This window comes from Ylistrum balloti, unplaced genomic scaffold (assembly GCF_031769215.1).
Source record: "Ylistrum balloti isolate Yb309-2 unplaced genomic scaffold, AGI_CSIRO_Ybal_v1 Utg371262, whole genome shotgun sequence".
Taxonomy (NCBI): Eukaryota; Metazoa; Mollusca; class Bivalvia; order Pectinida; family Pectinidae; genus Ylistrum; species Ylistrum balloti.
Window position 1 is genome coordinate 193449 of NW_026782680.1, and position 17482 is coordinate 210930.

At 34.2% G+C, this 17482-nt stretch overlaps 2 protein-coding genes across 2 annotated transcripts; both read left to right on the forward strand.

Annotated features, from left to right (window-relative positions):
• Positions 1-160: 160 nt before the first annotated feature.
• LOC132561674 (uncharacterized PE-PGRS family protein PE_PGRS46-like) lies at positions 161-1209 on the forward strand. The gene is made up of 3 exons (XM_060226375.1): positions 161-165; positions 500-957; positions 1079-1209. The coding sequence occupies exons 1-3, from the start codon at positions 161-163 to the stop codon at positions 1207-1209; spliced, it is 594 nt and encodes a 197-aa protein (XP_060082358.1).
• Positions 1210-7463: 6254 nt separating this feature from the next.
• LOC132561676 (deoxynucleoside kinase-like) lies at positions 7464-16223 on the forward strand. The gene is made up of 10 exons (XM_060226377.1): positions 7464-8049; positions 8825-8880; positions 9795-9869; positions 10110-10163; positions 11288-11377; positions 11864-11937; positions 12258-12346; positions 13076-13155; positions 14187-14267; positions 15078-16223. Exons 1-10 carry the CDS (start codon positions 7851-7853, stop codon positions 15159-15161), a joined length of 882 nt encoding a protein of 293 aa, XP_060082360.1. The 5' UTR covers positions 7464-7850; the 3' UTR covers positions 15162-16223.
• Positions 16224-17482: the final 1259 nt, after the last annotated feature.

The window sequence follows — 17482 nt, forward strand, 5'->3', positions numbered from 1 at the left end:
CTTGAGAAATGTTTGTTAAAGTAAGTATGTGATCTAATGACCGACACATTCAGCTGTCATGATCGTCTTCCGTGTGTATCCTGTGTTTACAGTGTAATCACCTGTCTGGCTATGATCGCTTATACATACATAGCGTGTATTAGCCCATATTTACTATGTAATGAGGTTAGTGGGCGTTCACAAAGGCTAAAACGAGGCGCTGTGCGGTGTTTAGGGTAATAATTACATATTTATGTACCAGAATTTTGTTTCTCTGAATAATGATGTTTTGAAATACAGTGTAATAAACTCGAAAATAGAAAACGCAGATTTTATTAATTAATATATGCTTTTTTATTATTTTCCTTTAGGGCCGGTTTTCGGTTCGATATCATTCAATGCTTTATTCAGAGATAAAATTCTAGAACCTGCTTGAAACAGAAGGGACCATATTCGTCACTGATGTCGCCAGTTTCAGTGGTTCCATTCCACTGTATTATAAAGGTTTTCATGTGGATAGGTTACCTGCACGGCTTACTTGTACTCTTCGATTGTCTAATGTAAATGAAATTTCTCTATTTTCTCCCACATGGGAAACACTTAACGGTGTTGTTGGCCGTACTACAGGGGAATCACCTATCGTTGGTGTTGGTGGTACCACAGGAGGATCGCCTATCGGTGGTGTTGGTGGTACCACAGGAGGATCGCCTATCGTTGGTGTTGGTGGTACCACAGAAGAATCGCCTATCGTTGGTGTTGGTGGTACTACAGGGGAATCACCTATCGTTGGTGTTGGTGGTACCACAGGAGAATCACCTATCGGTGGTGTTGGTGGTACCACAGGAGAATCGCCTATCGTTGGTGTTGGTGGTACCACAGGAGAATCGCCAATCGGTGGTGTTGGTGGTACTACAGGAGAATCGCCTATCGTTGGTGTTGGTGGTACCACAGGAGAATCACCTATCGTTGGTGTTGGTGGTATACCACAGGAGAATCACCTATCGTTGGTGTTGGTGGTACCACAGGAGAATCGCCTATCGGTGGTGTTGGCCGTACCACAGGAGAATCGCCTATCGGTGGTGTTGGTGGTATACCACAGGAGAATCGCCTATCGGTGGTGTTGGCCGTACCACAGGAGAATCGCCTATCGGTGGTGTTGGTGGTACCACAGGAAAATCGCCTATCGTTGGTGTTGGCCGTACCACAAGGGAATGTGCTGGAAAGTTTTGAATTTTTTGTTGATATTGCCTGATTGTATAACGAAAATAAATGATATAAATATATATATTTCCGCAAATATTCCACACCCGAAATCCTGAAATTTTTCACTCAAGTTCGGAAACGTTAATGCTCTACTCGTAAATCGAAGTATTGATGTATAATATCAATAACACGACGTATTGGTAAAACAAGGCGAATTGAAATGACTTGTAGTTCCATTTTCACGTTTACTTCTTGTGACCCTGATCGACAAAATTCTTGTTTGATCGACTGATAGAAAGGGGGAAAATAAAGAAAATGATCGTAACTTGCTTCCATCTTAATGTTAGGTGGGGGAAATCCGCTATTGAAGTGTAAATAATATGCGACAGACTTGGATTTGTCACGCCTGTTTATAGAATCTTATTGTTTTAGTGCCAATAACCATTTATGATATCATAACAATTGTAAATAGTAGTATTTTTATCACTATTTGTTTCTTCTTCGTTAACACATTTGCTCTGATTTGATGAAGTTTTTAAAATATGACGAATTTATGGTTTCTGTTTTCTACCGTTTAGTTGAGTCGTATTGTTGCCCTCTACACAACGATACCTTATCTTCATTCCGACGTAACGAAACGAAGTCGTAACTCAACGCGAAATAAACGATAACGGGGAGATGCTAATTTGCGGAGCGAATTAACAAAACAATGAAATGACAGAACACAGCCACCAAAGGTTTCTTGTTGAATTATGGATGTTTACATAATGATACTAATATTTTCTTCTCATTACGATATCATCTTTCGATCTGATTAAAACATAGATTATCATTATACCATGATCTGTACTTTAATTAGACTGAAAAGCCTTCTTTTTCTTTTTATACAAAGACCAACAGATCATGATCATGTCATCTCTAACACGTAAAGTATCAAACTACTCAGAATCGATCAATTTTTAATCCGATCAAAGTAACCGACAGCTCTCTACAAACAAACACAGGATAAGTTGTTCAAACAGAATTCCATCTACAGACACGGTAGAACGAGTGCAACAAAGAAAGACAAGTGAACCGTTTCAAATTTAGGTGAAAATGTTTATACCAGGTCAGCTGTCCGGACAAGATTCGGTCCACAATCATAGTTAAAGGGACATAACTGCAGTTAAAATATGTATAGTCGCTCTGGACAGGATTCGGTCCACATTCATAGCAAGCGGACATTCATCATATGGATATCAAAACAAGTCAAATTAAACTGAAGGAACATGTTGTTTTTGCTCGAACCACTTTCTTCTGGTTGCTAATGTCAATATCTCTTCACTGCCAGTTATTTTGAAAATATTTGAAAAACTGTTACTTATTAGACTTGAAGCTCAGGATTTATTTGTACCTAATCCGTTACAAAACGGGTTTCAAAGAAATGTTAGTAGCACAATGACGTCATTTTAGTTCATGAATCAGTCTCTTATGCTTGCGACCGTAACAAGAAACTTTTTACCTGTTTTCTAGACGCTGCCAAGGCATTTGACTGTGTTTGGCATAACGGCCTATTTTACAAACTTCACAATTTAGGTCTCAAGTCAAAGTACCTTCACGTGATTGTGTCGATATATTCCAATATGTATAGTGCAGTTTTATACCAAGGTTTCATCTCTAACTGGTTCAAGATATGCCAAGGTACGCGTCAAGGGAGCGTTATTTCACCCTGGCTCTATACAGTATTCATTAATGATTTACTTGATGAATTATGTGCTTCAAAATATGTTCTAGCTTTGTATGGTGTAAATGTTACATGTCCAACTCAAGCAGACGATATAACGCTGCGGTCTCTATGTAAACGTGGCTTAGACAATCTTATGGACATCTGATATAACTATAGTTGTTAGTGGAGATTTTTCTATAATGCATCGAAATCAACAGTTATTGTATTTAATGAATGTAAAAGTGTGTTTTCAAAGGCTAATCGTAATTGGAATCTCGGTTGCGAAGCCGTGGTTGAATCTTTATTAACAAGGTCAAACCAGGCAGTCCAGATGTCGATGAGATTGTGCATAAGCTACGTGGACAGTGCTTTGCCCTCCTTCATTGTAATTTGTTTGGCACCGGCATTAATCCCTTGACAGTTGCCAAGTTGTATAAATCTGTTGTGATGCCAAGCAGTCTTTTTGGCTGTGAACTATGGCATTTTCTATCTGAAACTGAATGGAATCGCATTGAATCAGTTCATCACTTATGTGCAAAGCTGATTCAAGGTTTTCCTCGCCGGACTAGATGCGATATTGCCCTTAGTATGCTAGGGTTTTCATCTATTCGCCTTTGAATTGAGCTATCAAAGCTCCGTTTTTTCTCTGCTTTATGCAATACAGATAGTCGTTTAGCAGTTAAAAGGTTGTTCTTACAGAGACTTTTTCGTGTATATTTCGGCTTCCGTGGCAAGAAAGTTGACATTATTCTAGATATGTGGAATCTATTTCACCGGTATGATTTACAAGATTTTTTGTACCAAATTTTGCAAACTGATGTCTTTCCGCCTAAAAGCCACTGGAAACACCTAACAAAGGACATTCTGATCAGCAAGTACTCCTCTAGTTGGAGTGAACATCTAAATAACAGTGATGATTTTTGCAGATTTAAACATTTGCAGCGGGATGTTAGTCCCTCTCCTCTATGGTACCTTGCGAAATGTTCTCCATATCTCTACCAGACTTATAAAAATGTAGCAAAGCTTTGGTGCGTTCCTCCAAATTGGGAGCTATCTTGTTCTCAGTGCAAGCTACTAATCGACGATGCGGTTGCCCACTGCAGTAGTTCCACAGTATTAAATCTACCTGACATTTTTTTCACCAAAATAGTCAACGACTACCCGGTGAATGTCTATGTTACACTAGTTAACTCGTGTAGAGAGGTTCAAATTGCCACTATTCTAGTAAGTACACCAGCTGTCATAGCAGACTTATTTAAGGACACTGATAGTCTTCTTGCATCATTTGCAAAAGACTTGTATTTTTGCCGAAAAAGGCCTCTTTACTTACATTTAACTAGTCGTTAGTCAGCATTAATTTTATGTCCTTGTAATTATCACTTCATTATCGTTTCTCTGTATCTTTCTCTTTCTTCATTATATTTCTAAATACTTTGTGTCATCATATGTAGGTAGCAGTACACAGTTTCTCGGTGTGGCCATGGGTGATTTTTTTGCTCATTAGATTACCCCATTATAAAGGTTTTAATTAAAAATGAAAAAAAAATCCTTGCTAAAATTGGTCCTGTCATGTTAAAGTGGACAATGTGGGGTTTCAATTTTTTCAGGATAATATTTTAGCTTTGTGTTAGAGATTACTATTTGAGCAGTCTCGAATCTGTGTCTACGCACCAAAAACTAGCTTTACAAGAAGTGAAATTTTCATAGTGTTCACATGTGGTCATGTTATGAAGAATTTCCGAGTTGGAATTTGCTGAAATGTAAGTACTTTGTTACCATGACAGTGTTGTTGATTGTAAGATAGGTGTTTAGAATTAAATTTCTCCTAGAAAGTTGTAGTGTTGGGTTGGAATTAGCAGTATTTTTGCATTTTTAGCATTTTTTCAGTAGGTAACCATGACAATCAAATGTCAGAAATCAGAGGAAATTTTTTTTTTACATAAATTTCATCTCTCTACTGTTAATGTAATTGTTATATAGTTTATAAATATATATACATGTAATGATGTATTTTCCATAACCAATCTGCTATACCTGTATATCTCAAACATGACAAATAATTTCAGGAAAAATGCAAATTAACTGTTTACTGCTACCGTAATTACATGCATCTTCATTTGTAACTCTTCAATTTTGGAGGAATAAAGAAATGAATGAACACGTGAACATTTCTAGTTCCGGTCACAGTAGCTTGGCGCTTATTGGGCTGTCCAGTTGATTTTGGAATGCGCATGAATATAAGCGTACGGTGATAAAAAATTCTAACATTAAAATATTCCTATAATTGTATATACATTAGCCTTTGGTCGGCGTATCAATGGTGACTGGTAAATGTAACATTAATCAACATTATGATGATTGTAAGTGTACGAAGAACAGTGGGCCAATCCCACTAAATCCCAGATAGTGTATTTCCTATAATTTTCGTGTAATCTTTATGTATGATTATTCCGTATTCTCCACTTTGTAGAGGTGAGACAAATCCTTCATTTTCCTAGGATGTCTATTCTGATTATTTAGTGAATAGGTTGGATTAAAGTGTAGATCCCTTCTGTGTTAATTTAATCAACTTCTGAACATGTTTGTATTCTGGGTTTCCCCTAAATCATTTGGTAAATTGTTCTTCCTAATCATAACAATTCTGTTTGAAAGCACGGAGAAGTTCTACAATTTAGTCTACATCTCCTTTTTATAGCGACCGCTTTATGGTATTGTGTGTGATAATTCCACTCCAACAAGCTGCCCATACGATCAACTTTAAACGGAAGTGTGGCTGGAACTTCACTACCCACAATACACTAACCGCAGCACGCAATGAGAACAGTCGACCCGTTGAATGGATTAAAAATAATTTTGATACACAAAACATCTTTTAAATATTTCATGTGGAAATGAAACTATATTTAAAGTCTTAAATAATTCAAATGAATATAATAAACATATACTATAATAAACGCACATAACAAATAACTATTGAAAAATTACAATTCTAACCTTTCGAGATTAGAGCACATTTGTTCTCCGATGTACCTGATTTCCGGTTTAACCTTCGAGAAGTTTCGTAACGTTCCGTGGACGAGAAATACATCGCCTCTTACACGGAAGCAGACAAAAAGTCCCGATTTGGCGTAAAACCTATTCCGTCGCCTAACAGCATTAAAACTACAAGATGTGGATGTTCTTTCCATAACTGTTTGAAATTAATGATGATCAAGTATGTTTAGAAATTTCCCATCGAACACTTGTAAGACACAATGATAAGATAACTATTAGTGGTGTTTTCCCAAGAAAAAGGCAGTTTATGTAATATTGGTGACTTAAATAAGAATTCTTCACGACAAATTCATTAAAATACATAAATTAATATTGATTTTCCGAATTACAATGTGTAACAGAATAGTCTCAGCAGTGTTTACAACTTTACCCTTTTTTTTCTACCAAGACAAGTCAGCATAGCTTAAAACACTGAAGGTTCTATAGATTTTTATGATTTGTTAATAAACAGACCGAAAGCTTTCAATAGCAAAGAAAACAGAAAACGGTGGTTGAAAACATTTTTATTTTAATAATGAAAACTAGTTAAACATATAAACACCCCTTTACAAATCCGACTAAAACTATATTGTCTTTCTTCATAATTTGACTACAAACTCATTTCTTTTTTAAAGCAGAAATGGTAGATAGTTCTCTCTGCAATCTCTGTTACGCTGAAAGGGAAACTCTTGTACATTTATTTTGAAGATTTTTTTGTCGATTTTTATAGTCTAGATATGCTGTCAAAGACTGTTAATAAATTTTCTGTTTCCATAGAAATAGATAATCCTCATCACATGGTTCAATGCTCTGAAACCATTTAAGATAATTGCTCAAAACGTTTCACACTTATTAAGCCAGTAGAATCGTTTGCTATGGGGAACTTCACCATTTATATACTTTTCTGTCACCATGGAAATAGATAAGCAAAATCAAACATTTATAGCTGTTTATTCTAAGCATTCGAGGGGTCTAACTGTGGGAGGAAACCCGTATCCCTTCAGACAAGTGTGTAACAACTTAACTACCAAACCACAGCCTGATCATGATGATGTATTGTTTTGAAGAAGAAAAAGAAGAAGAAGAAGAAGACGACGACGAAGACGATGATGATGATGATGATGATGATGATGATGATGATGATGATGATGATGATGATGATGCATCGTTATATGTGTATGTGTCAATGTTCTGTTAAAATCTTCCGAAGTATGAAATAAAATTTAAGAACCCGTTTCAGTAGACATGGATCAGGCAGTTAAAATGTGCATCTTGTTGACCAACTTGCGCTCGCTTTTCAGCAGTGCTTAATTCATATTATTATTTTGAATTATTGTCCCCTGGCTATCTAATCATTTGTTGACTTAATTTCAATTTTATTACATTATTCTCGCATGTCACATATTCATTTGTCACTCTGTAGTACCCCAAGAAAGATAGCTCTTATAACTTAAGTCGGATATTATAATCGAGGGTAAGTTACATAGGTGTCACCGCTTGTTGTGTCACCCTTTTATTACAAAACATACGGATGGTACAGTAATCACATGGAAGAAATCAAATGCGCTGACTTCAGCACAGTTTCGTTGACGGAGTTAATGCCGTATTTTGAAGAGAATGGAAATCAGAAGAAATGATCATGAGTACTGAGGCAGACTTGTGGCGTCAGTATTTATGTGTATGGATGATATGTTTAACATCGTGTTTTATTAACGGCAGATGATTAAACCCTTCCACGCGGGTTTCATCAGCAGCAATATTTTGATAACATAACTGATCAGAGTTTTTCATCGCTAGACTGCTGTTCGTGAATGATTTAGTTCGGTGGTGAAGGTCAATAACGTGTTGGAATTGTGAAAACTGCACACTGGTTCCATTTGCAACATTTTGTTTACGTTTTTCTCGCTATCAATATGACGAAAATTGTTAGATGGCGCTGAACACCATTACTGGAATACTGGCCAATCAAATTCGAAGACCGATGTTGGCGGCACATTTGATGCTACCTTTTGGTGGGAAGTCACTTTGCGCCAAGAGGAATCAAGCAAGCAGACCAACTTTTTTTCTGGACGACACACTTTTCGAGAAAATGTTGGGATCTAGTCAACTGAAAACCATTAAAGGGAAAGGTCTGTATAACATAACCACAAAAATATGCTGTATGGAAGCAAGATTAATTAGAAAGCAATTATTTAATTATTTGTGTTTTCCGCAGCCATAGGCTAGACTCCACGTTTCCAGTGACAAGTTTGGCTTTTTCGATTTCACTTCAGCGAAATAACTGCTTATTAAAGGGTTGGTTTGGAATCCTCAATTTTCCTTATTGTTTGAAGAGTACAGATAAATTTAAATTGTATCTTTGCTTGGCAATGAGATAGTTTATTGATAGTACTCTACAATGTGAAACAATGGACGGGCGGGAGAACAGCCGGGATGTCACTGATTAAATATTTTTATTATTTGTCTTTTATTGTTAATGTTGATGGTGCCTAAATGGATGTGAAAAATGTGCACCTAAAAAATGGGAGCTGTTTTTGTTTCTTTGCTTATTTCTTGTTTTGGAGGGAAAAGCTTTTTCATTGTAAAGAGACCGGGAACTCATCAGGGGAAAGTTTTGTCGAAATTGGAATATTTTATCAAATGTACAACAAATTAATATTAGCTCTGTTATTCAAGCTTATTTGGATAAAATTGCTGATAACAATGAAAAACGTGATAAAAATACTAAATACAATTTATAAATAATTTATTGATAAGTTTCATTACAATTTATTGTTTTTAAAAGTGATGGGGCTTCGTCACTTGTTAAAGCTAGCATTAGTTCAGTATATCACATGCATTTTAAAACTACCTTTGTTTTTATTGTGGGCCATAGACAAATGTCTGAATGTGATTTGTTTGCAGTGTTTGAGGAAGAAGACATAACTACCCTGCTCCCTAAAGGAAAGAAGGCGTGCACTGTGAGTTTGTTGACAGCCATATATGAGCAAGTCTTTGGTGTTATGAAATATTTGTTGCATCAACTCCTTTTTAATATATCTCCATTTCTTATTTTAATTTATATTTGCAACATTTTGAAAAAGTTAGCATGTGGACATTTTGTGTTATAAACTTTACGTCCAAAGATATACTTACAATGATGTTAATTAACTTGTGTATTATTTCTGCCTTATGGTGGTGTATATCATTGCGGAAGTGGTTGATGTCCTGATAGTTTTCTGTATTTTTCAAAATTTTGCATAGTACATAAGAAAACAAGAAAAAACACATACAAACATTCACACACACTCATTATCATCAGTCATTCACATACACACTTCACAGCCATTAACACATACACATTTTGAAATTGAGAAGGGGTTGTGGGAGATATGGGAAATGGAATGTGGTATAGAAGAACAAAGTGAATGAGTTCTACCCCGTAATCTTTTAAGTAAGAGAATTATTAGATATGGGGGGGTGGGGGCTTTCCCAGGAGTTTATTATTGTATACAAAAATGTATTTATTATATTGGCGTCATCTTCTCCATCTGTAGGTCCATTTCTTGTGAACGCAACTCCTCTTAAACTAATCATCAGATTTTCATAAAACTTGCTCAATATCACTTTTACAATGTGTAGATGTGCACGAAGGGACAATTTTACGGTTTATTGATTTTTGTAAGATTTATATATTTTGTGGCGGCGTATACCGGTATTGTGTCCACAGTCACTCTTGTTTAATCTAGATATATTTGTTTGTTTTTTTTTTTTGTTTTTTTGCTTTCATTATTGAATATCACTGATGTTTTAAGAGTTGAAAATGAAAAAGAAATATGAAGTAATTGTTCTTATTTTAAAATACTGGTTTACAGTATTCATTATTTTGTTTTAGATCTCTGTAGAAGGCAATATTGGGTGTGGGAAAACAACTCTACTAGAGTACTTCAAGGAATCTCCAAATGTGCAGGTTTGTTATGATGGAACAATGACATAAATTTGAATATGAAATAAATATTATTTGATCTAGTGAATGGGAAGAATAAGACTTAATTATAGATTAAATTGACCTATAAATGGTTAATTATAACAGTTATTACTGAATACAGATGATCCTTGTTTGAATTTTGAAGAACAATTACCAGTACAAATTTCTTAGACCATAAGTTTGGCATTCACTAATTATTTACATTCTTTTCTGTAATTTCAGGCAATACGTGAACCTGTTGAACAGTGGACCAATGTGCAGGGCCATAATGCATTGGTAAGTCTGTTACAGAAAAAGGTCTCGCCAAATTAGCTAATACAAAAGTTTCTCAAAAGGAAAACTGTTTTAAATTTCCTGCCTTAAGTAAATAATCAGTCAACCATTCTTCATATTGGAGCAAAACTTTATGATCAACCATCTGACTCATTCATTGATGGTATAGTAGTTTTCCATCAATCGGTTATCAATCGATCTTTCATGAGAAGCTTATTCAATGTTATATGAATTTGTATTTCCCAGAATGGCAGTTTGATTGGATTATTTTTGGAAGAGTTACTGCCCCTCATCATTACCATGCTAATGTTGTCTCCAGATCCCAGTTTTCAGCTTATTTCTTTCAAACTTGGGAGACTAGATATGAAATTGTGTGTTCCGGCACAGTAGATCAATTCAGCTCATTAAGTTTTGAGGGAGATATTGCCCTTGTGTTGGTGGTCTCCTTTCTGTTTTTCACCCACATGTATATCTGAAATTATAGGCAAAATAACAATAACAGGAAACTGTGTTTCCTTCATTAATGGCGTTGTGATTTTTAAAATTTGTGGAAAATTATTGCCCTCTCTCTTTCTGTTTTTTTTTTTTTTTTGTTTTTGTTTTTTGTTTTTTTTTATCTTTTTCCAAATATCTCTACTCAAATGTTTTTGACCAACCAATTTCTTTGAATCAACAAGACTTCCAAACATATTAACCTGTGTTCTTTTCATCACTTTCATATTTTGACTTATCATTACCTTTTCCTATTTTTTTCATATAATAAATCATGAATATTTGGCATGGAATAGGTACATGACAGAACTGTTGTTAAATTCTGATGCTTTAATCATAATTCAACCAAAACTGTGTATATTTAGGATTTCTATTTTTCATTAATAAAAATTCATTCAGATTCCTGTATGTCTCTTAGCTAATGCCTACACACTAATTCTGTACATTACGATAACACAAAGAAAAATGAAAAGAAATTTTAGCGTGGAACTAAAGTGTTGGTTGTGAGAAAGATCCGCTGTATAAGTATAGGTTTATTTCGACTGTTATGAAGGCTAAACCACATGCTGGTACAGATCAGTTATTTTATCTTTTTTTAATGTAAGTTGTCCACACTGCCTGATTAATGTTTTCAGGAACTCCTGTACCAAGATCCAAAGAGATGGAGTTTCTCTTTCAACCTGTATGCCCAGCTGACCAGGATACAGATGCATACATGTGCCCATGTGAGTATCAGAATTCAATCGGGTCTTAAATTACTCGCTCAACAAAATGATTTGATTCACCAAAAAATTGTTGTGAAAAAGTAATTATAAGGGGTCACCTGCCAGACCACATGAGCTTTTTCAAGAGTTTCCTGCCAAAGTAAGACCACTCACATGCTTCAATCTGAGCCAGTTAGATGTTTGGTGTTAATTACAAGTTTGATAACCTGTTTCACATTTGTTGTAAAATATTTGATTACTATGGTACTTTGGAGGTCTAAAGCTATTGCAACATATCAAACTTCATTGTGTGGTCTTAGATTTTGTAATCTAATTTCTTATGCTCCTTTACAAATTACAATTGTAGAATATTAAAATTTAAATTGCATTTAAAAGAGGATTTAAAAAACAAAAGAGTTACTAAATACATATATAGTCAAATAGTTGACTTTTTAGCTCCTTAATTAATACAAATGAATGTTTTCAAACATATCTTTGATATTTCAGAATAAACCAGTGAAGATGCTTGAGAGATCACTATTTAGTACAAGATACTGCTTTGTAGAAAATGACTACATCAAGTAAGTGATATTTACACCAGTATATTGGGTTAAGGTCAGTGAGTTATAGAGGAAACTTTTTTTGTGAACATATATTTAGATTCAGGATGTGCCATTGCGGAATGAATTCAGCTGTATCAAACAGCTATTTTGGTTAACAATGACTGTTCAGTGATATTAAGAGTAGAAAAAATCAACAGATATTGTAAATAAATAATAGGTAAAGAATAGTTTAATTGAAGAGATTATTTTTAACCATTGTCATACACATTTTCTGTTGTCATTTTCGTTGAGTGTTCTATACTGTGAGTATTAAATATTTTGCCATTTTTCTCTTCAAGCAAAACCATCAATGGACTAGAGTATGCTATCTTGAACCAGTGGTTTGAGTTCTTGACTCACAAAAAGAACACACAACTTGATCTGATTGGTAAGTTGGATACATTGTAAAACATGTACTTTTTAAACCTCTGCTCTAGTCTCTAGTTCTGGAAATATAAGAAAGTGCATTTGTTACTGGATCTCCTACACAACCCTGATATCTCTTTGTACTTCCACCCCGATATCTCTTTGTACTTCCTGTACAATTGATGGTGATTACTGTGGAACATGCTTTCATACCTTGAATAGTCTTAATGAAAGCAATTTTTATGTGACTGAAAATTCTCTCTGGACCGTGAACAGAAGTTAGGTGAACTTAAAAATAAAACTTGAAATAATCTGATCGTGATAGGAAAGATGTGATATTGAAGTAATCTGATGGTGATGATAGGAATGATGGGATACTGAAGTAATCTGATGGTGATAGGAATGATGGGATACTGAAGTAATCTGATGGTGATGATAGGAATGATGGGATACTGAAGTAATCTGATGGTGATGATAGGAATGATGGGATACTGAAGTAATCTGATGGTGATGATAGGAATGATGGGATACTGAAGTAATCTGATGGTGATGATAGGAATGATGGGATACTGAAGTAATCTGATGGTGATAGGAATGATGGGATACTGAAGTGATATGAATTCAAGGTGGAATTTCTTTGAATAGACTTTCAAAAGTGTTCTATTAATATATTAAATCTTGCAGACATAGGATAAATATGCTATACAGATATGTACCGGAACATGTTATGAACAAATTACTTGTGTTTCAGTGTATTTGAGAGCGGACCCCAGAACATGTTATGAACGAATCAAAAAGCGATCCAGGAAGGAAGAATCTGGAGTACCATATGTAGGTTTTAATGTCAGCATTTTGGTTGTGTATTTTCTATTGGTGCTACTAATGATCTTTTATCATGAAAAACACTACACATGTAAAGAAATGTGATGAAGTAGTCCTATTTAAGCAACTGCAAAAGACAGTTATTTGTCTTTTAGGCTGGATGCAGGAAATTGATTAGCTCATATATTCTCTCTTCTGACAAGATATAAATTGTTGATTTTGAAAAATTAACTTGATCTTGCTTAAATAAAAAGACTTTATAATGACTCCAGTAGAAACACTTGTTTAAGCTGTCTACAAGATGAGAATTTTGTGACTATTGTGAAATTTATCAAGAAACAGTTCTAAATTAAGAAAATCATCAAACACTGAAAGTTTGGAATGATTTTCATCCCTTAAAAAAATCTGTGCTATTAAACATTAATTACAAGATGGCCTTAATTCAATCTAGGAAGGTGTTACAACTCCTTTTAATTTCCATCATGTTTGTAAACAAGCCATCTTCCAAAAATTAAATATGTATCAAACTTTGATATATTCAAATTATTTGTTAATCTGTCTCTGGCCAGCCAGTCAGATTCAACAGCAAGTTTGGAGAACTGTAGATTATGTACATGTATATAGTTTCACATTCATACCTGTCTTGTAGCCTTTTTTTATGTGAATATGTAAATATGTATTCATAAGACATTGAAATACTTAAAATTCATAACCACAGTAATTGATGTTACTACATACATCAAGCACTGCCCTGCAGGAAGGGTTAATTTGTAATGATTAAGATTACATACAATATTTGTGTTTGAGTTTCTTGCAAATTAGTGTGAAAATTAAGTTTATGCTAAAAATATCAGTAATCTACACAAAATCTTTGACTCAGAACAGAAAGTTTTCTTCAAATTGTCAGATTATAAAAGTTTAATCTATGAATATGACCCTGTGATAATGTAAAATTTTCATTGCCAGTTTCAAACCCTTCTGAAATGTAAAATATGATCAGGAGGATTTTTTTCTTAATTTGTTTAAATTTATTTCCCCAGGAGTTGATTCAGAACTTGCATGATCTACATGAAGAATGGCTGGTGCATGAAAGAGTCTACAAGTCTCCTTGTCCAGTACTGGTAGGTATCAAGTTGCACAACCTAATAAATTTTATGGTCCCCGCTTTTACATGGTGTTTTTTTTACCCTTGTCTATCCGTTGTACAATGGTTTGCCTTCTGTTTTGATGTTTTATCTTAGGAATCTTTGAATATTTTTGTATCAAATTTTCCCAGTATCATCAAACATTAAATCCTATACTTCACAGCACTGTAATTTCATTAAACAATGGTACTGATAAGACAGAGTAGACTTACAATCATTTTTTATTTGATGATTAACACCTTTTTCTTTTCTTTTTTTTTTTAGACTTGGTTTTTTTTTGTTTTGAATTCTTAGCAAAATAATTGGCGTTGATTTTGGATATTACAGGATTACCAAAACAGTCAGAGCAAGTCACCTAATTTTGAATAATTCTGGTCATCCAAAAGTCAAGCAGATACAGATTTATCACTCGTGTTCATCCTTTTATAGGTTTTGAACAATATGTAGATGCAGAGTGAGATCTGTTGGTTTTAATCAGGGCAAAGCATCTAGGAAAATATAGAAACAGACCTTTGTAAAATGGTGTGAGTGGAGATGAAATATAGTGAAACTGAGACTGGGTAGTTTATTATTGATTTTCTATGTATGCATGGCCTGTGACTAGTGATGTGTTGTAGGCCACTGCACTAAAACCATGTGGATCAATAAATTATTTACTTGATATTTTACAATAAGGTGGTTTTTTTCCCTCTGACCGACAATAACTATTCATATGATAACAAGTACCATCTAAACCTTTATTATTTTGTATCAATGATTTTATTTGGAATCTTTTTTCTTTGTTAGATTCTTGATGCCAATAAGGAATACACACATATGACAAAGTTATATGAAGACAATCGACAGGAAATCTTGTGTGGGTATATATGAAGATAGTAATGATGAGAGGATACCTAGTGTGACAAATACAGACCGGAAATGTGTCTTAATGTTGTAAACATCAGGAATGAATCGTCAAGAGCTTGGACCTAGATTACACATGGCCAGTACTCCTAATACTGACGCAGCACCAGTGTGTTGTAAGACTTGTGTGTCATCAATCATCAGTCATTATACTACTGATCTCATTGTTTTTGTATATTTATATATTGAAGGATATTACACAAACCAGAATGTTATCGCCCTATTCAGGGGTTTTCTTAAGGATTTGACTTGTCCAGAGGGCAAGTACCCAGGAATTTTTACTTGCCCCCACAGAAATGGGCTTGCCCTATATAAGTGTACACTTTTTTTATACGGACATGCGTTCAAATATTTGGTATTATACAGAATTTTGATAGATTATAAAGGTAAAAACAAATTTACATCTGATTTTTTATCTATCCACAAGGGAGTTTAATTTTAACTCGACAAACATCTCATAAACTTAAATTGATATGAATTTCAAACAATTTAACAGTGCCCTTGCAACTAGCTAAATCAAAATAAAAACAGACATTTGCAGTTAAAAACACATTTTGCATATAAATCTTAATTTATTCACATAGGAGTTTAACTTTAACTCAACAATCAACTTAATAACTTAAAATGATATAAATTTCAAACATTTAACAGTACACTTGTGACGAGCTAAATCAAAAACCCTGTAAAAACACTAATTAACAGCCTATACTTTTCATTTTAACTTTAATGCATCTGAATTACATGATTTTCTCAGACATTTGCAGTTTTATTTTCAGATTTGAATACAAAATAATTTGAAATCATCCTAAATTCCTTAGAAGCAATCAGCATTTCTTAGATAGGTAATGTACATTCCTGAATTTAGTCTTCAGTCGCGAGATGGTTTTTTCATTAAACTTCGATAGAGCTTTCATTGCTTCCAATTTTTCAACATTGAATGGTTTATTCTTATGCTTAATGACATTTCCAGAGCTGTTTCTGAGCTTTCCGTTTGTTCTTTCGATGATTCAGTTGATTGTTTTTGAAATATGGGGGGGGGGGATTTTTTTTTCTGCCATTTTCGATTGCAACAGCTGTTACTTCTGGATTTAATCAAAACGAGCAATCCCAGACAAGGGGCAACCGTGATCGAAAAAAGACTTGCCCGCGACAATTTTAACCCGACACGGGCAATCGGGCGTCCGCTTAAGAAAACCCTTGCTATTTTGTAATGTGCAACAATGCGTAATAGTATCTTTTCTGTTACTGTCAAATTAAATGTGTTCATTACTTACATTACTCATCTTATTTCATTGGTAGATATATCTATAAAAAGATTCATGAAACTTGCTCATATGGAAATTATTGCAATTTTATATTTATTTTTCCAACCTTTCAAAAATTTACTTTGAAGTTATTCACTTATGTTCTGTGAATACCCAAGAAAGAGAATATAGTTGGTGTTAGAAAAGGTCCAATACTACATATATACCTCAAAACAAAATGTGTTCTAGTTGAGTTGTTGCTATAAAAGAAGTTCCTGCGGTGTGAATTAGTTTATATCTTTGTATGTTACAAACTGTATCTGATTTTAGCAGAGATTTATAGAGTATCAGACTTTTTTAAGTGTACAGTACTAGTCTACTTATAGTAGTTACTACTAGGAAGATGCTGAATGTATAACAAAAATGTAGACAGGTTATGAACATGAAAGATGCAGAAATGTTTGAATAACAGACAGTATGAAAGTTATGTGGAATGCTTGTGGACTTAAGTCTTTTGATATTAACCTTATATTGTTTTACATTTGATATTATATCCAGTTCAGTTTTTAACTTTCAGATAAAGTAAGTTTTAACATGTTGTTACCAGTAAAATCTTTTAACACATGTTGACTTGAAGAACAACTGTTTTAATTTTGGGTTACTGACAGTAGGGTATTCTGATATGAGAATACTCTGCTTCTTTTTTACTTTCTCTCTTTCTTTTTCTCTATGAACTTTCATTCTAGCTTACAACTGTGTAAGAATGTGGTATGGATGTTATTGTTGAAGTTACATGAACGAGTCGCTGTAAGTTTGTTTAGTGTGCTAGGTTGTAACTGCAAGAAATAACCTAAAGATGGTGTGTATGCATGCTTTGATGAAAAACTGAATTGTATAAATAGTGCTGCCATTTTTCACCTTGATAAATTAAATAGTGCTACAGCTTTACTCATTTTAAAAAGTGGAAATCCATCTAACTGATTGTACTTTCTGGTTAAGGAATACCTGGTTTAATTCACTGGTATTTGATGTTCAGGAACCGTA

What these genes read in the sequence shown, in the direction of transcription:
- LOC132561674 (XM_060226375.1), top strand. An exon ending in ACCTATCGTTGGTGTTGGTG is followed by an intron (nt 958 to 1,078) that starts GTATACCACAGG and finishes GGTATACCACAG; the next exon opens with GAGAATCGCCTATCGGTGGT.
- LOC132561676 (XM_060226377.1), top strand. Translation starts at nt 7,851, where the DNA reads ATGGCGCTGAACACCATTACTGGAATACTGGCCAATCAAATTCGAAGA. An exon ending in TGCAGGGCCATAATGCATTG is followed by an intron (nt 10,164 to 11,287) that starts GTAAGTCTGTTA and finishes TAATGTTTTCAG; the next exon opens with GAACTCCTGTACCAAGATCC. An exon ending in AGTCTCCTTGTCCAGTACTG is followed by an intron (nt 14,268 to 15,077) that starts GTAGGTATCAAG and finishes TTTCTTTGTTAG; the next exon opens with ATTCTTGATGCCAATAAGGA.